The sequence below is a fragment of the Nicotiana attenuata genome, chromosome 2, assembly GCF_001879085.1.
Source record: "Nicotiana attenuata strain UT chromosome 2, NIATTr2, whole genome shotgun sequence".
Lineage (NCBI taxonomy): Eukaryota > Viridiplantae > Streptophyta > Magnoliopsida > Solanales > Solanaceae > Nicotiana > Nicotiana attenuata.
The window spans coordinates 50,393,552-50,415,280 of NC_031990.1; the positions used below are offsets into that span (position 1 = coordinate 50,393,552).

The 21,729-nt window shown below is 36.0% G+C and overlaps 3 protein-coding genes across 3 annotated transcripts; 1 reads left to right on the forward strand and 2 right to left on the reverse strand.

Moving 5' to 3' along the window:
* On the forward strand, window positions 1,577-3,336 carry LOC109209585. The gene has a single exon (XM_019372894.1). It carries the CDS (start codon window positions 1,671-1,673, stop codon window positions 3,012-3,014), a length of 1,344 nt encoding a protein of 447 aa, XP_019228439.1. The 5' UTR covers window positions 1,577-1,670; the 3' UTR covers window positions 3,015-3,336.
* On the reverse strand, window positions 5,006-11,358 carry LOC109209593 (probable arabinosyltransferase ARAD1). Its single transcript, XM_019372904.1, has 4 exons — window positions 10,611-11,358; window positions 9,484-9,771; window positions 7,285-7,650; window positions 5,006-5,612 (listed from the first exon to the last, which is right to left on the reverse strand). The coding sequence occupies exons 1-4, from the start codon at window positions 11,214-11,216 to the stop codon at window positions 5,424-5,426; spliced, it is 1,449 nt and encodes a 482-aa protein (XP_019228449.1). The 5' UTR covers window positions 11,217-11,358; the 3' UTR covers window positions 5,006-5,423.
* Window positions 12,453-16,734, reverse strand: LOC109209602 (14 kDa zinc-binding protein). Its single transcript, XM_019372913.1, has 6 exons — window positions 16,624-16,734; window positions 16,446-16,541; window positions 14,793-14,873; window positions 13,608-13,755; window positions 12,949-13,066; window positions 12,453-12,718 (listed from the first exon to the last, which is right to left on the reverse strand). The coding sequence occupies exons 1-6, from the start codon at window positions 16,656-16,658 to the stop codon at window positions 12,651-12,653; spliced, it is 546 nt and encodes a 181-aa protein (XP_019228458.1). The 5' UTR covers window positions 16,659-16,734; the 3' UTR covers window positions 12,453-12,650.

Sequence of the window (21,729 nt, forward strand, 5' to 3'; positions counted from 1 at the left end):
AAATATGACTCGAGCAAATTCTTTATGAAACATAAGATATATTATAATTTGTGCATAATTATAATAAGACCAAGTGGAGTGGATTCTTTCAAGTCTAATATAATTCCTCGATATTGTATTTCCTTTTTTTCGTTTACATGGCTGTAGTTGAACTCATCACCGATGACGTGCAGATTACGAGCTTCGGATAAAAACTTATCCGCACGAGCTGTTTGTACCAAACCAATAAATATATGACATGTGTCTTGCATATGGATTTCAATCATTTAACCATGATAAATTACATGTATTCTCATCTAATTAAATTAATTAACCATAGTGAGTAATATAGTTTGGTATAAATACCCGGTGTGGGTAAGTATTTATATATATGAACTGTATACCTTTGTTAAAGAAAGAATTCTGAAACGGTATATAATTAAGTAGACATTGGTACTGGCATTTAACACCCCATCTAGGATCCTATCATCTTTACTTCTTAAATAGCCAAATTATAATAATAGTTGTACTCCAGAAAACTAAAAAGAACGCAAGAAAGCAAAATATTTATTGTGTACCAGCTAGCTTTTGCTTCCTTCTACCTATGATTAAGGTACCTAAGCGTTCGAAATTGACTCTATAAATAAGTAGTTAAGTGTTTACATAAAAATATTAAAATCCAATAATAAATTATTAATGTATTTGATAAAAAGTGATGATAAATTTTTTTTTCTTACTGAAATGTCCTTTTATATAAAAATATGAATTTAGAAGTGTAAATACTTGAGAAAGGGCTAATTATTAAAATGCAGTGGGGAGAGATTTAGGAGTTCTGATTTTGGAATAGCACTTCAGACAAAAATTATGAATAAAATAGTAAAATGTTTGATCAAATCTTAAGTAAGAATTTGAGTGATTTTGATTTATAAGCATTTAAGTGATTATCAAACATGTAAATAAACTAAAAATGCTTATTAATTGAAGTGGCCAACTTATTAGGTTATTTCAGCTTTATTACCGGTCGCATTGCCTTGCAAGCAATAATTAATTATACAGACTGCTGCAGAAGATAATACACAAATGACAGAACGGTACATGCATCTCTATTTTGGCGACCTTGAACTTCCAAAAGGCCTCCATTTAAGCATTTTGATACGTGTGGTCTTAAGCATGTCAAGATATTTGTGTAGTCCTAAATTTCTGTCATTAAGGTTAATAACAAGTTTAAAATTAAACTATTTTTAAATATAGAGAACGTGTCGTTCTTTTACAACGGACTAAAAAGCAAACAATATCACATAAATTCAAAAAAAAAATAGAATAATTGGGTAAACTATTTTAAGTTTTATGTACTATGTAGAAATTATAAAGTAGTTCAAATAGATGAAGTAATTATAGGTTAATATGTATGAAGATATTAATTAGTAACATCACATAAATTGAAAAGACAAAATTCAAAAAAGTCTAGTCAAGTAACGCGTAAAATTGAGACATTTAATGTGAACACTTGTTTAAATTAGTTTTCTAACAGTCATCAACTCGGGGAAAGTAGCCGATGTTGAATTTCAACATATTTAGACTTCTCCATTATATAGTCTGACCAATAATGGTGGATCTTGCCCAGAAGCATTATCTCTAAAATACAAATCCTCAATTTTCCTCTCTTTCTTCCTTAAATCTTTCAACAAAAAATGGATAAGAACGAATTCATCTCTCTTAGAGATGGTCCATTTCCTTGTAGATTTCGTTATATATCAGAAGATAACATTCAACAAACATCAATTAGTGCCAAAAATCATCAACCAAACCATAAAATTGATGAAATAGAAAGAATTGGCAGTAATGAGCGAAAACATTTCAGCCATCGACATAACTTGTTAATGTACTCGTTACGAGCATCAGATTTTGTTCACTGCTATTTTTGCGAGACAATTATTTCAGGCATGGCGTATGGTTGCAAACGTTGTAGATATTTTCTACACGAATCCTGTTCTGAATTCCCACAACTTATTGAACATTTATCTCACCCTGGCCATCAATTAACCCTCAAGTACACTCCCATTGATAGTGGCTATATTTGCAAAGCATGTCATGTTGGTGACAATCCTGCTTTGTTATTTAACTTTCATTATTCTTGTAATCTCTGTGATTTTGCTATTCATATGGGTTGTGCTTCTATGCCTTGTAAAGTTTTTCACAAGGAAACAGGACTTTCCCTTTTCTACTCAAATCCTTTGAAAAATGAAGCTGGACCACTCCTTTGTGATATTTGTAACCATTCAATAAACAAGACCAATTCTTGGGTATATTATGACCATAGTCATAATTTCATAACCCATTTTGGTTGTGCTGCTGATTCTATATATGGAAAAGGGAAAGATGATAAATCTTATATTATGGGTGTGAAAACTGGATTGACAAATCTTGACGGAGATGATACTTCTATAGTTCACTATCAAAAATATGATGATGGAAAAAAAGATGAGCGATTCTTTCACAGACATGGTTTGCATTTATTGGATCGTTCACAAGATAATATTGTCAAGAATCGTAAATGTGGAATATGTGGATTAGATCTAAGTACAGATAAGAAAAAAGGATGTTCTACTTGTGATTATATAATTCACGAGAGATGTTCTCACTTGCCTGAGAAAATTCAACATCCATTTCATCCACATACACTTACACTTGTTCCGAAAAAAGATGGAGTTGAAGTTCAATGCAATGGTTGTCGTGGTTGTCACACCAACTACACAGTTCTTTATCACTGCAAGATTTGTGATTTTCAACTTCATCCATCTTGTGCAGCTTGTCCAAGGAGATTGAAAAAGCTTGATTTGACGTTATGCTACGAATTTCCTTATAAGAATGAGGTCTCAAAATTATTTTGCAACTATTGCTCAAAAGTCATCAACAAGGATCAATGGCTGTATTATGGAAGAAGTAAGGACGAGAAGAGACATATTACTTGTCAACTTGCTGTTGGTGTTTCAAATTGCTATGTCACATTACGCGATTTAGAGATCGAGCCATGAATAGCAAGAAGTCAGTCATATTCCATATTTCAATATTGGAAAGGTAGGACAGTTCCAACCTTAAGACTAGGTCCTCTTTGGGTTTCATAGAAATGCTTCATTTGTTTTATTTTATGAATAAATTAGAATGAATGGAAATGTATTTAGGGAAATTATGTTTTTTGCCACGAAAAAATATATGTAACTAGATGACTATAATTTTTTCCGTCTCTTTATGTAACCTTTGTTTTCCAAGAACCAGGTCCTCTCTAATAGTGTCCAAAATAGAAACTTCCATTGTAATCTAAATTCGTCTATTATTTTATTTTATTTTGATTTATTATATTGTCTATATTCATTGTTTTGCTTTGACTTTTTGCTTTTCAATTGTTCTATGAATACAATTTCTTCGTACTCCCTTCTTTACAAAAACTGTTTTTCTTTCAAGTTGACTTCTCAAAACTAAAAGAAAATTAACATCAGTTGAACGTTCAATTTAGTTGTATTATATTTGAAATTAGGAAACAGTAGACCGTAGTAGAATGTTTCTATTACGTATTCTATCGTTTCGTTTCTATCAATTTATCGAGAGGAAAATTGAAAATTCTAGTTTGAAAACGTCTCCTACTACAATTTGATTGTTTAAGTGCGCCACAAATTGACTTTTCAAACCGATTACTCCACGTGCTTTTTAATTGAAACTAGTAGTTTTTTATTTTTTATTTTTTTATTTTCTGCCTGTGTAAAGCCTGTCGTTACTTCCCTTTGAAAAAAAAAAAAAAGATTTTCATCACACTCGTCATTTTTAAATTAGATACAATAAAAATCTATCAAACCACGTCAAAAGATCTTCCATGTTGAAATTAAATATTGATTATTGTCTTGATCCACGTGCCTAAATGATGACGTGTAACTCAATATGTTGAAATTCTCTTTTGGAAAACTATTGGAAGTAGGGTGTTCATAAAAATAAAAAAAATGAACCAAATCGAAAACCGAATCAAATTGATCAAAAAAACTGACACTTTTTGTGTTTGGTTTTGATTTTGAATTTTAAAAATCGATTAAATTTAGTTTTAATAAAAAAAATAACGAAAAACACCGTACCAAACCGACTATTGAAGTATCTATTTAAAATTTATTATCACACACACACATATATATTTTTTAAACAAAGTTCATAAAATTTTATGGTACATGTTAATCGTTTGCACTTTTAGTCTAGTTCTTTGCCTTTACATACTAGCTTGATTGGTAATTTTCTTTTGCTAAGTACAAGAATCTATTTCACATTAAAATAATTTATTTTTAATTGAGTCCTTAAATTATTCATCACTATTTCATTTAATTATCATCAATATATCTTGATAAATAATAAATTTCTCAAAGAGCAACTGATGTTACGCTGAAAATGTAGTCATCGAAATATGTGTTTGGTAGTATATGTATCATATTTAAGAAAAAAACCGACAAATAACCGAGAAATGAAAAAATCGATAAAAAACTGACTTAATTGGTTTGGTTTGATTCCAATATTTGAAAAACCGACTTACCTGATTTGATTTCTTTTTAAGAAAAAATCGATTTAAACCGAACCACAAACACCCCTAATTGAAACATAGCAAATAAATTTCTAAGAAGAATATAACCTTCTTAGGGAAGTAGCTTATAAGACCTAACAAAATACTCCCTCCATCCCAAAATACTTGTCATGTTTAACTTCTGGAGAGTCAAACTATATAAATTAATACCAACATTTTAACATGTAATTTTTTACCATATTGATACGAGTAGAATTGCAGATTATAGTACTTTTCATATAATTTTTGAATATGTAAATTTTAGTTTAAAATATTGATTAATCCAAATCAATTTAGCTTCAAAGATTAGGCAAATTGACTCTCGAGATTGACAAATATTTTGAGACGGAGGTAGTAACCTTCTTCCCCTTTATGGAAATGTTTCACAATCCACACTTTGTTTGCTTAATCATTGTCCAAGAACTTCCAGAATAAGAAATGAAAGATCAGATATTCGGAAGCAAAAACCTACATATAGCTGTGATTTTATATATCATGATGTACAACAATGTAAATACAGACAGAATTGCTTCTAGCTAGCCACAGCAATTCTCGAGAGACATGCATACGATGCATCCAGGTAGTGTGAAATGAATAAGTAAAACTATGTAAATATCAAAATATACTAGACCGATCCTTATTTCATCATGAACTGGATTTTCTACCATTTAGCAGGGATATTAAATTAATGGATGCAGATAGCAGCAATATCCGCAGATACAAGTTATCAGCACAAGACTCTTGATCTACCATCTTCTTCCCCGAGAATCAGGGATCTTTAAGGTATGAGCAGACATTCCACGAATGTTCCAGTGTGGAAGGTGATTGAGAAAAATGTCGCCAGTGTGGATCATAATGTCGTCAAGATCCCTGACTGGTTTGAACACAGACAAGAGCAGTCTGGTTCAGGGAGCTCCCTTTTCACCAGTCGCTTGTCACGATTTATCATTAACTTAACAAGCGGTAACTTCAAAGAAACCTGTCGCCAAATTTCTTTTACGGTTCCATTTGGGTCCTCATATTCAAAGTAATGCTTCACCTGGAGATGCCACAAATTTCAAGAGTACAAATGTAAAACTCTTCATTCTACTAACAAAAACAGATCCGAACATGTTGGTACGAAAATCAAAGGGTTTCTTATGTTGATTAGATGTTAAAGAGTCCACATAAGCTAAAGCATGAAACACGTGAAGTTCATTCAGGAAAGATAAGATGGAGGAACAAGCAACACAGTAACCTATCCAGAACAGACCATAGTGTGGTCTACCTGCAAGGAACTATATCATGCATCAACTAGCTGTTCTAGCCACCAATAGTTTTTCCATTTCATGATTAAATTGCTGACATAAAGCACTAGAATTAGCTGGATAAGAGATCTTATGCCTTTGCTTGCAATTAAATGAGTCAACATCAAGTTCTTAGAGAGCATGTTTCCAAATAAACAAGATTCATTCAGCAGATATCTCATATCTGAACTTTTTCAAATGAAATTGAACACCTTAGCTTAAATTTAAGGGCGTATCCATTTATTGGCACTATTATATACAGTGTTCAAAGGAGTAACATTTAGAAAAGAAACAATAAAAGAAAATGAAAAATTTAAACTAAAAATTACAGAACCTGTTGATACATGTTTCTCACCCTGATTACATTTACAGTACCTATTGCTTATGATTTCCTGGCATCTGACCTAAATTTGAAACCGATTTACTGAATATTTGTCTGTTTGTCTCTTGAAGCAATGCCCAAACTTTACAAACTAATTTCACAAATTGAGAACAAAAACTGCATCCATTTGCAGATCTGAGCATTAGAAGAGACAACTTGAGATGCATGCAGTCACAATATCTATGTTTTCAGTGATCCAACAGGTAGAGAACAGCCCTATAGACAATGGGACATAACAAACCTACACTGGTCCTTGCCCATACCTCCTAGCGATATTTCTAGCCCTGTATTTATAATCCATGTATGGTTGTCTAGGCACTTTAGTGCGATAGGTAAAGGAATTATATTTTTTTATTAAGGTACAAGAACTAAGCTCAATCCGAACAAGTTGGAGTCGGCTAATATTTTGATTAAGCTAAGGAATTATAATTTATTGGTTAAGTTAAAAGAATTATAATAAAAGAGCAACCCAAGGGAATGTCTCCCTATAAAAGAAGTATAACTCGTAAGAGTCCAATAAAGGTCAAAAATAATAATGAAAAGATTCTGTTCTTGCCGGATTACTCCCTCGATATGATGTCACCCCCAGGGGTTAATAAGCTCAATTCTCCTTGTCAAATTATCAAGATTATTTCACACATCTTATGTGCATCAGCTTTTGATGTTGTTTCTCTAATTCTTTTTTCCTTTTGCTTTTTCTTCTCTCTGTCTGAAATTCCCCAACCATACCCTTCTGCTACAGCAGATTCCCATCTTTAAGGCAGAAGTGGGATAGGTATTTCCATATAACTTCCACTCATTTGCATCTTTCTTGTCTCTGTCAAAAGACATCTTTGAACAAGACAAAAAAGGAAAACACACACGTCACACGCACGCACACACACAGAGACACACTGTAGAGTGCATGTGTATATCTATTGGTTTTACCACTTCCCAATCATAGCAGCAAGAAAACAAAGGCTAATTATGTACTAGTGCAATATATGCATGACTACTTTAATTTATGGCTGTAACAGGAAGAAGAATTATGTACTAGTAAATACCTTTTTCAGCTCCAGTTGGAATTCCAAAATCCTCTCCATGCGTACTTTCCTTAGCTTTTTAACCAAGAACCCCGGTTTCACAGCTGTGTTAGAGTCTACAAAAACTGCAATTTTCCTGTAGTCTATAACATCCTCAAATGGCAATTCAATGTAATCACTGATGATTACAGGGACGCACAAGCTCACAATAGCATCAAAAAGTCGGCAAGCTGATGGAGTATCACCAGCTGGATGCAAACAAAACTTTGAAGTGTGCATCCCTTTTCTTGCCTCACGACGGCTCTCCCTAGATTGTGCACCATGTTTAATTATGACATCTTCTTCTTTCTCAAGTAATTGAAAAAGCAAATCACGAATCTTTCCTCCCTGAAACATTAGCAAAACAAGCTTTACGCAAATAACTATGGAACTCTGATGTGAATTGATAGCAATAAACAGGAGCGATGCCTTTTTTCTTCTTTTCTTTTTGCTGACAAGTATAGTGTAACCAATTTCGTCAAATAAAGTATCCTAACAGAATAAATTTAGTAGTATCAATTTCTGCAAATGAGATGTCTTAAGGGAAGACGTTATTCTTGTTAAGAAAATAGACCTTAAGCCTAAGTCAACCCCAAAGATCACTAATGAGAAGAGGAATACCCAAGACCATATAAGAAGACATCAGCCAATATCCTCAACCAATGTAAGACTCTAACACCCCCTCCCTCTCGTATGCACAGGCGTAGACATTTGGAGAGTGGAAAACATAAAATGAAGCCCAACATTGAGTAGACCAAAAAAAAAGGGATAGGCATGGGCCTAAAAAAGAGAAAGTAGACGTTGGGCCTAACTCAGCCCCAAAAGCTAGCTCATGAGGTAAGAATTGCCAAAGATCATATAAGGAGACAACAACCTATACCATCAACTAATGTGGGACTCTAATAAATCTCTTCCATCGGTTTGAATCTCTGAGAAAAGATTTACTGAACAAAGGCAGTAAAAGAGATAAAGAAAATAGTTAAGTTAAAAAAGAAAAAGGAAAACAAAATGAGGTAAAGAGAATTAAATTTTGAGCAGAGAGCAAGAATTTAAAGATTATGTAATGACTGCACACAAGCTCAACACATCCATTGACCTCAGATACCATTTGACCAGTCATTAATGGGTTGGCGCTTTTGTATGCTCTTCACTAGTATTAGCTCAAGGAACTTGAGCACATACACAAGTTCTGTTAATCACCGAAAAATCCCCTAGTGCCTGGCGCACTATTAAAACTCGGTGGATAATGGACTCGTTTCACCAAATTAAATAACAGGCCCTATGGTAGGGTTCGAAACCGTGACGTGCGACTAACTCACACATCACGTCCTGCACTTGTACCACTAGTACAATGTCATTCAGCCATCAGTTCACTGCATCAGATTAAGAACCATATGTCCTAAAGTTTAAACTGTGTGCAGTGATTCATTATTGCCTTGGTGGCTGTGTCAAAATCACAAAGTCTTCTTTCCCAGAGTTCCCCATTTGGGGGAGGGGGTTGGAATGTAGGAGGTGGAAATACTCTGTAGAAATTTGAATAGCTTACAAGTGATGAGAATGGTCAGGACAGATTAGCTTACAAGTGGAAATACTCTGTAGAAGTTTGAATAGCTTAAGCATTTCTATAACCTATAAAAAAAGATTTTAAGCCACTCTATCAAGACAGGCTAGCATAGCAGACCAACCGGTGAACTAATGGAAGACCATCCCAACTAGTACTTGGTGGATTTTATTCATAAAGAGAAAGACACCAAAGATGTTTGAGGGCAGGATAGATTCCAACCTTCGTGGTCGGTACAACTGCATAATTTTACTAGATTTTTCGTGTAGGTTGGTATATGTAAATGATATAGACACACTCCTAGTTTTATCAATTCCTTACAAGCTTAAAGAAGGAAAACTTCATCAAAGGCATATCTCTCAGAACCACCTTGCCATAAAATCTGTCTTATTCAGAAAAAGAATGAAATTATGAATCTGTGCCCGTCTGTAGTAACTCGGCACAAGGAAATGCAGGATATCTTACTTATAAAAAAAATGCAGGATATCTTAGTTCCTTCAAGTGCTGTTGCTTTCTAGACTTTAGACAGGATGGATGACAGTTAATCAGTTAAAAGTGTTTATTCATAGCAGACACTAGATAATCAAATACCAAATAAAGAAAATTTTCCAATCAATTACCTCCTTTCTATATCGATTGCCCATGAAGAAGAGCAAGGAATTCCGATTTTCAATGCCAATATTCCCAGTATATGTATTGATCCGATGTGAGTAGGGCAAGATGACATCCTTAACAAGTGATGCTTGATTACGAGCCAATCTTCCAAAATCAGAAACTAACAGCACCCCGTTCTTCACCCTATCCACAACCTTGTATAAAGCATTAGGATCCTGGCATATAAATACATGATCCCAGCCATTGTTCCTTTTCCAATACTCCTGCTGCTCCAACCATTCAATTAAAGACTCCTGCAACATGAACCATGCCATCACATGCCATTTTTATGCAAGAATTCATTTCTGAACAAAAAAGTTATGAACAGAAACAAATGCATTTATGGATTTAAGAAGCATGAGGAGACCAAAATTCTCTCTCTCCTTCTTCTTTTTGTTTTAATGATTACAACGTTGTCCAACCCAACTTGTGCACACCTCGACTAATACATTGAGTACCAGCTAACGCAGGTGAATAATTCTACCCACCAAGTCTAAGCCAGATGGAAAGAATTCAACTGGTCTTCTCAATCCTTGGTTTGCAAGTTTGTCACACCAACTCTTAAACGGGCCACCACCTTGAGGGTTGAGAACCATAATTCTCAACAAGACATTTGCAACAAACAGATCAGGGTGTATTAATCTATGTTTCCCAAAATGGACATGTTAGAAGCTCAACCAGGATAGATCATTTAAAACACAATGTATTGATTATAGCTAAATTAACAAGTACGGACTAAAAACACAATTTATGACAGAAAAAAGATGAAAACTTTAACTGGAAAACACAAAACAAGGCAATTCCAGAAGCCCGAATAATGAAAAAACCAAACAAATAGGCATATAAGGGATCAAGTAAGCTGCATTAAACTCAAAAGAAATGCTAGCACCCTGATTGCTACAATTGACAGCATTTTGATAATTTTCACATCTGACAAACTACAAGTTACAGATATACAAGATCAAAACTTTAACTTGATGACACCACAATGCAAGAAAATCTGACAAATATGCAAAAGAGTCCAAAAAATGCGATCACATTAACCCCAATTCGAAAAAAAAAACTTCCACAGCAAATAGCAGTGAATTCCCACCTGCATCTCCTCATCACTGTACACAGGCCTATCCCCGGGTGGAACAACAGTACCAGGTCGAATCGGATTCGCCACGAGACTCAACGATGAGAAGAAAGGCACGTAAAAAAGGTCAGCTTCCTCAGGGTCCAAAACCCGAGTGACGGCCGAGTCAACCCGTTCTCGACTCGGCCGTTTCAGGTCAGAAAACAAGTACCACTCAGCGGAATGCTGATTCCCAGGATACTTAAGCAACGAATCACCACTCTGTTTTTCACCTCCCCTTGCTAATGCATAGCTCTCAATAACCCCATATGTAAACTTCCTAGGCAGATCATACATATATACTTTCACGGGTGGAAAATTCTGGCCATTTTTTTCTCCGAAACCAAATAAAGAGTTTCTTGTAGTGGAATTGTTTGGTGGGTTAGGGAATATGAAGGTGTTGAAGAAAACATATAAAGCTAAGATAGAGAACAAAGTGGTGGCAAGTGTAAGAGTAGTGGGTTTGAGATTTAATTTTCTAGGGGGCATTTTGTTGTTGAGATTTGGGGTTAGGGATTTGGGAGAGGGCGGAGAAGATGGAGAGGGTAGTGGAGGTGATCTGAGTTTGGGTCTTGGATTCATTGATTACTCACAAGAAGCTTAGAGGCAGGCCATGAGAAATCTGTAATTTTCCTTTCAGAATGGAGAACTTTCTTTCTGTTTTTTTTTTGGTCGGGTTTACCAATATTTGTTAATATTTTGTTCATTATTTTAATTGATATTGAAAAACTTGTTTAATAGGAGTAGTATTTCAAGGGAATTAATGATTTTAATTCACAAAACTTTAGTAACTTTTTTTTTTCAACTTCTAACTCCAAACACTCCTATGTTCTTCTTCAACTTATTTTCCCCAAATGGAAAAGAGAAGGGAAGGAAGGGGAAAGTGAATGGTAAAGGTGAAGGAAAAGTGATGAAAAGATCAAAAGGAAATTATATTTTCTGAATTACTTTTATAACGCTTTGATCATTTTTTCCTGATATTTTTTAGTTTTTTGTATAATCATCTAGTATTTCGAACAAAGGTTTCTCCTTCTTAGAATTTAAATTCGAGACTTCTGATTAAGGGTTGAATATATGTTTCGTTATATATTTTCCATATCAACAATGTTCAAGTGTTGAAGGAAGGCAATATAATTCATATCATACTGAGAGTAAAATTATTATAAGAATAAATATGGTAATATGAGTATATAACTCAATATATCTCTATCCATAAAGGAAATCGCAAACAATTAAAGAAAATCAAATGGTGCTTTTAGGTTTTATTAAGTATACAAGTATTCAACCGAAATGGTTGACAAATACAGTAAAACTTCACTTTAACATCTGCGTTTGTTCCGATATTTTTTGAATGCTATAGTGAAGTGTTGTTATACTGGATATATATTATAACACAGCAATAACAATCGGTTCCGAGAAAAACTTGGGTTTATCATGAATGACTGTTATATAGGGATGATGAGATCTGACTGTAGTTACAACTTGGAGGAACAAAGGATTATCAATGCCTGCCGCAAATTGACTAAATCAGACATGAATCTCGCAATTGTATTCAACTTTGGGAATTCGATGTTTTTGTTTGATGACGATAGTAGTGTCCAAATCAGCTCAAACGCACCTAGATTATTCCACCAGGAGGTAACTGCTACTCGGGAAAAAATCCCATAGTGTTTAATGCTTCGTTCTTTACGGCTATTCTAAAATGGGAGAACCAAATGTCTAGCTACATTAAGAAAGAGCTTTAGAGAAATAAGTGATGCAGAGTAGGGGTTCAGCATAGCACATACATAATACCAACAGCAGAAATAAACGGCAGTATGGAGAAGAAAAACAGTCAAAATCCTTCACAAAATCCGCGCAATGAAGAAAAATGTCTGAGTCATTCACCAAATATACTTGAATCATTTTTAACAATAGTACTTTAATAACGGCAGGCCACAGAATTTGAACAACGTGCGATGTTTACATCAATGCTGAGAAATGGAAAACTTGCAGGCAAGGTAACCAAGAATGATTCTAACCGGGGGGCCATTTCAGCTGTCTCCCGCCAAGTACATGCAGGTGAAGATGGTATACAGATTGACCTATGAGAGAGAGAGAGAGAGAGAGAGAGAATTAGTAATTACTTCAGTAAGTACTGTCAAACTTCTTTTTGATTCCTAAAAAAGATGCAGAAAGAAAACTTTAGATGCATATGAGATGTAAATAGCATTGTATTCTCTTCATAGTTTATACAAAAAATTCCCCTTATAGCACTTAGGTTCACATTTTTGGAGGAGAGTGGGGGGGAGTATTTGAAGGGAGATAGACTTACATGCAGAAGCACCACTGTTAATGACAACTCGAAAGCCATCGACAATGCCTTCTTTCTCTGCTACTATCTTGGCAGCATAAAGGAGGTTACCCAATATATCTTCATGTCTTTGTTCAGCCTTCAAAGATTGGAACAGAACCAGTTGCAAGATATCAATTACCAGAGGAAATGGCACAGAAATGAACATCAGCAAAATGGACTTTTTTCCGGATAACTGCTAAGTTGCTAACCTATAAAGCTGTTCACAGCCCCTAGATTCCACTCTCTCCCTAAATACTTCTATTCTTTACTCAGCAAAATCATCACTGCAAACTATACGCACTTTTCACATACAAGTGCTACAACTTCGTACTATCATCCAAAATATGTGTTTGCCTTGACCAACGGGGCTCTACAGAACTCAATTATAGGGGCAAAAGTCGGTACGAAAAGGGATATCAACTTGTGGAGATATTGTGGTCATCTATTTCTGCTGTGGGATAAATAGTATAGACTCTCACACCCCAAATTTTAGCAGAGAAAATTTGTGATTTGTGCTATACCAAAAGTCAAGATGCGCATTCCTTGAAAGCTGAAACTAGGCATGGAATGTGTGCTAGAATACATACCACAGCGATAATATTATCAGAAAAGTAGATGAAGGAAAAAAAAAGCACCACCTTGCCAAGCTCTGTTAATCCATCCCTCAACTTCGGGATAACTAGAACATGAACGGGAGCTTGAGGATTGATATCGCGAAAAGCAAGGACCTTTTCATCCTCATATACTACAGAGGCAGGTATCTCCTTTGCAATGATTTTATCAAATCTGAATGCAGAAACAAATTAATCAGAATGCGGTGAGCCTAGATGATCATTCAGTCACCATGTCTGACAGAAAGTATGCAAGTCAAACTGTGGATGTTCATGTCAAATTTACTACTATGAAATAAGAACTTAAGCAGCTCGTTTAATTAACCAAGATCAGTATAATCATTCTTTCTCAAGGAAGGCAATCAAGAAGCATATAAACAAACTCTTCTCACAACAAACACTTGTTGCCTTGTAAAATTCAAATATCCAATTAACATCAAATCTTTCCTTTTTTCTCTTTAAGATAGAAGTTGTTAGGTGATTTATAGTACAAAATATATTAGATGGAACAATTGGAGGCCAAATATGAGGTAACATCTTGAACAAAAGCTGAACGATGATATTTAATGAGAATTGAAGTAATTATTTTTTTGATAAGGGAGAATTGAATTAATCATTTGAAGAGTCAGAAATCCGATTACTATCTAGGTCACATCCTTCTCAAAAGTAGACATAGCTGTTGTTCTTAGAGATGCACTTTTAGTTATCATCTACCATAAGTAATCAGGAAATTTCATGGGAAACAAATAACAGATGTTGTAGCAATCAGCCTTTTTATTGTTGCTGACTGCTATGTGCGTAAAAAACCTTATGTACTAATGCATCTGATTCCAAAATCCGGACTCCAGTTCTTGAGAAACCTATACACTAGGGAGGTTTTTGAAATGAGAAACGCAAGTAAAAAGATACCTATCCTAAAGAAAAGCACAATACACAAAAAGATGCAGAGTTCAAAATAATGGTATTGACTTACAATTTTTAGTGCCAACAACTTCGACGTTTTACTTAAAAGATAACTCTACAGTGTGATTCTTCTTCAATAATTATCTCCAGTAGTCAATAAAATTAAAGGACTTCTATTTCCATAAGGATAAGGAACACATAAATTCTATAGTCAATCAGAAAGAGTGATACAAACACTCTGTTAATTTGTTTCAAGTTTTGACAATCTAAACTTATCGAGTAATAGAACTATCCACAGGAAAATAGTACATGGTTGGAGCTCCAGTATCAGCATTTACGGCAGCTGTCCTGGCAGCTGCTTCCTCATCATGTGCAGCAGCTACATAAGACCTGTCTTTAACAAAAGAAAACAAATTTCAATGAGAAACTTGAAGAGGAACTCTGGGAGCAGAGAAAGCGCATTCTAAATTACAAATATTCCTATAAGTAAGCTCCTGATTTGCATTTGTTTTAATTAAACATAGAAAACGGTTATCATAACTTCTCACGCTCAGGGGCTACGCTAGAAACTTCTTTTCTAGTGCAGAAATAGTTTTTATAAGTATTTTACTGCAAAAGTAGTTTATAAGATAGTGACGAGACTATATCAGATTTTTGCCTGAAATTGTTTGATTCGAAACAGTGATCTTGTGTAGAATATGAAGATTTAGGATACGACTTGATTGCTACTAATTGGAGTTTACGTAACATGTAAAATCAACTAATCTATGTAAGTAGTACAAATTCATAACTGAGCTTGTGAGAATAATCAAGCTCGTATTCCATAGGTTAAAACTAAACAAAGTAGTTCACAGCTGTACTGATCTACTTGTCAAGGCACTAAAGTTCCTATCTCGTGAAGTCCGTCCATGCAGTTGATAAGAGCTCATCATTACCAGCAATAGAGAAAGCATATGAAAAAAAGAAACTTCCATGCAAAACAATACCTTTGCAATTACAAGATAAGGCTCTACCCACATAGAAGAAGATTACCTCCCACGCACAAGTTACTACAGGTAATGCAAACTCACTGACAGATATAGACCCTTAATTAATGTTATTCCTGATTATAATTTTCCTCACAAAGGATTTTAAACACATCAAAAACAATTGGGAAATCCTTATGAGGATCAAAGTATTATCTTTATGATATGTTGGAGTCGAAGTCTGGCTTATAGCTTCAGTTACAGCTTTAAAATAAGAGAATGATAACGATTAAGGGTAATAGCATTCAAATGACAACTGACATGACTACAATCACCTATTTGCGTGTAATGCAGTAAAAGAGAAGCAACACAGAAAAAGCATTCCACTTTGAAATAAAAACAACAAAGACTCAGACTACCAAGAACAGTAATGATCCCTCGACGAAGATGACATATTCAAAAGATTCGGTAGCTCCACCACACTGTACAATCTCAGACAACCATCAAGGAACTTGCATTCAGATGACAAAAAATGTATGGAATGACTTGTCCGGATTAGTATTTAGTACAACAGTATCACTCTGCCCCCATTTTTATGACACACATTCCATTAGGGAACAACCCCTAATGTTTTGACACCATTACATTGTCAGTAACTCGATATTCATAAAATTATTCATTGTCTATCAAATAACTTTTCAGCCATTACTTAAGATTCTTCAACTATCACTAATATAATTTGCAAGTCAAATTTAATATCTTAAACACCATAATTAGAATACTGATAAGGATTAATCAGACTACAAGAAACCCAAGAAGCGTGTCAGAAAATGATAGATTCCTCAACAAAAACAAGACAAAGTTAATAGTACAGCAGCTCCAGCTTGCAGTACAAGCTCACCCCACCAAGAACAACACATAAGCAATGTCTGTTTAATCGAATATGTATATTATATTGAGCCGCTAAAGTCCGGTTTTTAAGAGAAATTTACAAAACCTGAGAGAATGAAGGGGAAGACCCAAAGCTGGTGGAGTTGTTGGTATGAAATTTGATGCCTTTATGAAACCCAAAGCTTTCACTACTGAAGGGCCTCTGCATATATGAAAAAGAATCACATCTTTATCAATGAGTGGAGAGGAAAGAAGGAGAAAGTGGGCGGGGGAGGAAAATGTACCGCAAAAGGGTGAGAGAACTCATCATAGCAGCCATGGGAGTGAGAGAAAACGAAAATGCTGCAATTTATTGGTCTAATAGAGGAAATTGAAGAAAATCTAAGGGTCTCTGCGCAATTACTTTTATTGTTTTTTTTTTTTTGGGTTAGAAATAATAACTTTTCATTCATTAACTAATTCTATTACATAAAGCAAGAGTCCCATTGGGCTCATCCGTAGGTACGGTCACCATATTGTTTACATTAGGATTGCAAGTTACAAAAGAGTTCCCAGTTCAACTAACTTAGCAAATAAAGTAGTAGATACAACCCTATATTTTGTAGAGCCAATCTTATTATCATGGACTATTTTCAAAAGGACATTCGGCGGTTGTTCCAAAAAAGATAGAGGGCTATTGTTTGCTTGCTTGGATCCCTGGGGTGGCAAAAAGTGAGCAACTTTGTTTCCTTCCTTGCAGTTATGCCGGATCGGCGGATTCACCAATTTCTTCAGTAGTGACTTGCACTCAGTAACCAAGTTAGAATATATTGAACAAATATCTTCGTCGAGTAGGCGAATTATATTTGTAGCATCAGTTTCAATTTTTAAATTTAACAGGTTTCTTTCACTGGCTAGTTGTAGCCCAGTCTTGATAGCTAGAAGCTCCATGTAAGCAGCGGTATAGGCAACGACTGAGGTGCAAAAATCCAAAATCCAGTCCCCATGATTATTTCTAAAGATTCCGCCGGTGCCTCCTTTCTTATATTTTCCTTTGAAGGCACCATCGATGTTGAGTTTGAGGGAAAAAAATTTCGGCGGGAGCCATTTTATAGAAATGGTTGTAGTTGGAGGGGTGTAGCTAGGGGAATTTGTAGAATATTTATATTCTTTACAGCGCATGATAACCATATCAAGTGGTAGTTGGCTGCATAAATTGTAAAAAGAATTGTTATTCCTATTGAGCCACAGGTGCCAAATAGCGAATGGAAAGAATTCTTCCCATGAGATACCCCAATGATCTAATGCTATGTTAGAGTCATTTAATTTAGTGAGCCAATGCTCAGAATTTTGGTTAAGGGGAAGAAAATTTAGGTGCGAATCGCTCCAAAATTTTATGGCTATAGGGCATTCGAAGAAAACATGGGTAATTGTCTCCTCTGCCCCTTTGCATATAGAGCAAGTAATGTCAATGTTAAGACCAATTTGATGGAGATAATTTTTGGTAAGGAAGCCGGTTATGGGAACATTGCCAAAGAAGATATTTTATCTTATGAAGAGTGTTTAGCTTCCAGATCTAATGGAACTTAGAGGTATTAGAAGTTGGCGCGGAGAGAAATTTATAAGTAAAGCTCGTGAAAAAGATATCGTTTGAGGTATGACCCCAAGTAGGAATGTCTCTAGTGTTATTAATGGTGGCAAGATTAATGGAAAGGATTTTGTTCCTTATATCCTTAGGCAGAATAAAGGGTAGTTTGGAGAGGTCCCAATTGTTAGATGTCAAAAGATCCTTGACTTTGAGGGTTTGATCAGATTAGTTCATTGGCCCTTGAATGGGAGTATTCAAGGGTGGGAGACTCGGAATCCATGCGGAGAACCAGCAGCTAATGTTTCCTGGACCAATTATCCGATGAAGACCCTGATTGCAGATTTTCCAACCTGTTAGAATGTTATTCCAAATGAAAGAGTGGGAGGTGGGGTTTCACTTATGTCTGTATTTATTAATAAGTGTTTTGGCCCATATAGAACCGGGATTGGTGAAGAGTCTCCAAGAGAGACTAGCCAGTAAGACTAAGTTTTTTCCAGATGCTTTTTTAATTCCCATCCCCCCGCGTGCTTTGGCTGAGTGACGGTGGACCATTTTATGTAGTGAATTTTCTTTTTCAGAGTGGTAGAGCCCTAGATAAAATCTCTTTGTATTTTATCAATTTGCTTAAGTGTGGAGGAGGGGAGTAGGTGGTATTGCATTGCATGGTTTGGGATAGCGTTGAGAGTTGATCTAGCTAGGGTTGTTCTTCCTGCAATTGAAAGAAATTTTATTTTCCAACTGGCAAGCTTTGTGTTCATGTTGTCAATGATGTAGCGTAATCGGAGGCCTTAGGCTTACATGTGAGAATAGGGAATCCCAAGTATTTACCAAAATTATCACTGATTCTAATGTTAAGAATATTGGCGAGGTGAGTTTTGGTTTGGGTGTCACAGTTTCGCGAGAAGATGATTTTTGATTTGGTATTGTTGATTTTTTGCCCAGAGATTTGAGAGAAGAAGTGAAGGCTATGCTTTATTGTGTGGATTGACTTTAAGTTGGATTGGCTGAGAGATTTAAGTCATCCGCATAGAATAGATGTGAGAGAGATGGGCCGGTGGGATTGAGCTTTATTGGATCCCAGAGTCCAATGTTAACTTGATGATTAATATATTTGGACAATAAATCCATGCAGAGGATAAAAAGGTATGGAGACATTGGGTCGCCTTGTCGTATACCTCGTAATGGATGGAAAAAGTCTGTTTCGGACCCATTGACTAGGATAGCAATTCTAGATGTACCGATGCAGCTCATAATAAGCTTAGTGATACGCGGGGGGAATTTAAAGAAGAGTAAGGCGCGGTAAATGAAGGACCATTCAAGTCTATCGAAAGCTTTTTCCAGATCAATTTTAAGAAGGACCTTCCCCTGGCGACCTTTAATTTTTTGGAAATGGTTAATCATCTCTTGAATAATAATGTCGTTGTCACTAGTTCTTCTACCTTTGAGGAAGCTAGTTTGGCAAGGGCCAATTAGTTTGTCAAGGTAGGGCTTGATTCTGCTCACAATAATTTTTATAATAATCTTGTAAATAGTGTTGTAAAGTCCTATGGGACAAAAATTATTGAGGTTATCGGCGTTGTAAATTTTGGGATGAGGCAGATATAGGCAGAGTTAAGGGCTTCAGGAATTGAGAGATTTTTGAAAATATTATGGCAAAAAGTTAAGACAGAATTTCTAACTATATGCCAATATGTTTGGTAAAAAAAGGGGTGGATACCATCAGGGCCGAGAGCCTTAAAAGGTTTGAAGGAAATTATTGCACGGGAAACTTCAAAATCTTTTAGAGGGCAGTCTAGTGAGGAGAGGTCTAAGCTATCGAAGCTAATTTGACAATTTCGGATATTTTGCAGGGGTGTTTCTATATGGTCAGTTTGAAAAGCTTTCTGGAAATGTTGAGCAGTGTGACTTAGAATTTGTGCCGAGTCATTGATCCAATTACCCTCACTATCTTTGAAAAAGGAGATATTATTCCTTCTTCTACGGTTTACCACATTTAAGTGGAAGAATTTTGTATTAGCGTCCCCACCGTTGAGCTAGTTTAAACGAGAATAAATTTTTGTAACGATCCGACCGGTCGTTTTGAGCTTTTGCACTCCACTCGCCAGTTTCCGGGCATAACTAGCCTCGTATTATGTATTGTGACTTATGTAAATCGTTGGTTTTGGATTTCAGGTTAATCGGAATAGATATGGAAGGATGATTCTCACCTTGAAGCTTAAAGTTTGAAAGATTTGACCAAGTTTTGACTTGTTGGTATATGACCTCGTATTGGAATTTTTATGATTTGGTTAGCTCCGTTAGGTGATTTGAGACTTAGGAGCGTGATCGGAATGTGTTTGGAGGCCCGGAGTAGATTTAGGCTTGAATAGGCGAAATTGGAATTTTGGCGATTTCCGATTGATAGGTGAGATTTTGATATAGGGGTCAAAATGGAATTCCGGAAGTTGGAGTAGGTTCGTAATGTCATTTTGGATATGTGTGCAAATTTTCAGGTCAATCGGAGGTATTTTGGATGGTTTCGGCATCGTTGGTGGAATTTAGAAATTTCAAAGTTCATAGGCTTGAATCCGATGTGAATTTGGTGTTTTGATGTTGTTTTAAGCGTTCCGAATGTTGGAACAAGTTTGAATGATGTTATGGGATATGTTGGTATGGTTGGTTGAGGTCCCGAGGGCCTCGGGTGTGTTTCGGGTGGTTAACGGATCAATTTTTGGACTTTGGACTTGGCAGATTTTCTGGTATTATTGCAGAAACTTCTTGTTCATCGCGTTCACGGTGGGATCCCGCGTTCACGAATAGTAAATGGGGAAGCTGAGGAATTTGTTCTATGCGTTCGCGAGGAAGAGGACGCGAACGCGGAGGTTGAGTACAGTGTTCTATGCGTTCACGCTCAATTGGTCGCGTTCGCGTAGGGTAGTGGCAGCTGGGGACCCCAGGTCCCTTTGGTCAATGCGTTCGCGTGTTAGGGAACGCGTTCGCGGAAGAGTGAGTTGGTGAAGCTCCGCGTTTGCGAAGCTGTGGACACGTTCGCGAAAGGCATTTTTGGAGGCAGGTGAGACTAGCCTACGCGAACGCGAGAGGACCACCGCGTTCGCGTAGAAGGAATAACTGGGCAGTATTTAAATAGCCAATCCGCGACCCTTCTTCATTTTTCCACCATTTTTGAACGGGATTGAAACTTTTGAGGGCGATTTTTGGAAACCAAAGGAGAATCACTTGGAGGTAATATTCTTGACTTCATAACTCGTTTATATGTGATTAAAGGTCTAATTAGTTGTGGAAAATTAGGGAAAAATCGGTGCAAAATGGGTAATTAGGGCTTGAGATAAGAGACCTTAAAATGGGTATTTGAGGGGTCAATTGAACTCCGATTTCAGTATTCTGGATATGTATAGACTCATGGGAGGATGAGGATCATTTTGGCATAAATTTTATCGAGTTCCGAGACATGGGCCCAGGGGGCGGGTTTGGCCAATTTCGGGATTTTTGGTATAAATTGGATATTTTCGAGTGGGCTTTGTTCCCTTAGCATATTTTTATGGTATAAATCGGTTTTTGGATAGATTTGGAGCATCCAGAGGCCGACTCGAGAGGCAAAGGCATCGCGGGCTAGAGTTTGGACCGGATATAGGTAAGTAATGATTGTAAATACTGTCCTGAGGGTATGAAACCCCGGATTTCACATCGTTGCTACTTTGAGGTGACGCACACGCTAGATGACGAGCGTGGGGTCGTGCACCGTTGGGGATTGTGACTTTGTCCATCCCGTACGACTATTAAGTCGCGTATTTTACATGAAAACTATTTGATATTGTTATATTTT

Coding starts and splice junctions, on each gene's coding strand:
- LOC109209593 (XM_019372904.1), bottom strand. CDS start 11,216: ATGAATCCAAGACCCAAACTCAGATCACCTCCACTACCCTCTCCATCT. Junction 9,772..10,610: donor ACAGTGATGAGGAGATGCAG/GTGGGAATTCAC, acceptor TTCATGTTGCAG/GAGTCTTTAATTGAATGGTT. Junction 7,651..9,483: donor GCAATCGATATAGAAAGGAG/GTAATTGATTGG, acceptor CTAATGTTTCAG/GGAGGAAAGATTCGTGATTT.
- LOC109209602 (XM_019372913.1), bottom strand. CDS start 16,658: ATGGCTGCTATGATGAGTTCTCTCACCCTTTTGCG. Junction 13,756..14,792: donor GATACTGGAGCTCCAACCAT/GTACTATTTTCC, acceptor TTCTGCATTCAG/ATTTGATAAAATCATTGCAA. Junction 13,067..13,607: donor GATTAACAGAGCTTGGCAAG/GTGGTGCTTTTT, acceptor CAATCTTTGAAG/GCTGAACAAAGACATGAAGA.
- LOC109209585 (XM_019372894.1), top strand. CDS start 1,671: ATGGATAAGAACGAATTCATCTCTCTTAGAGATGGTCCATTTCCTTGT.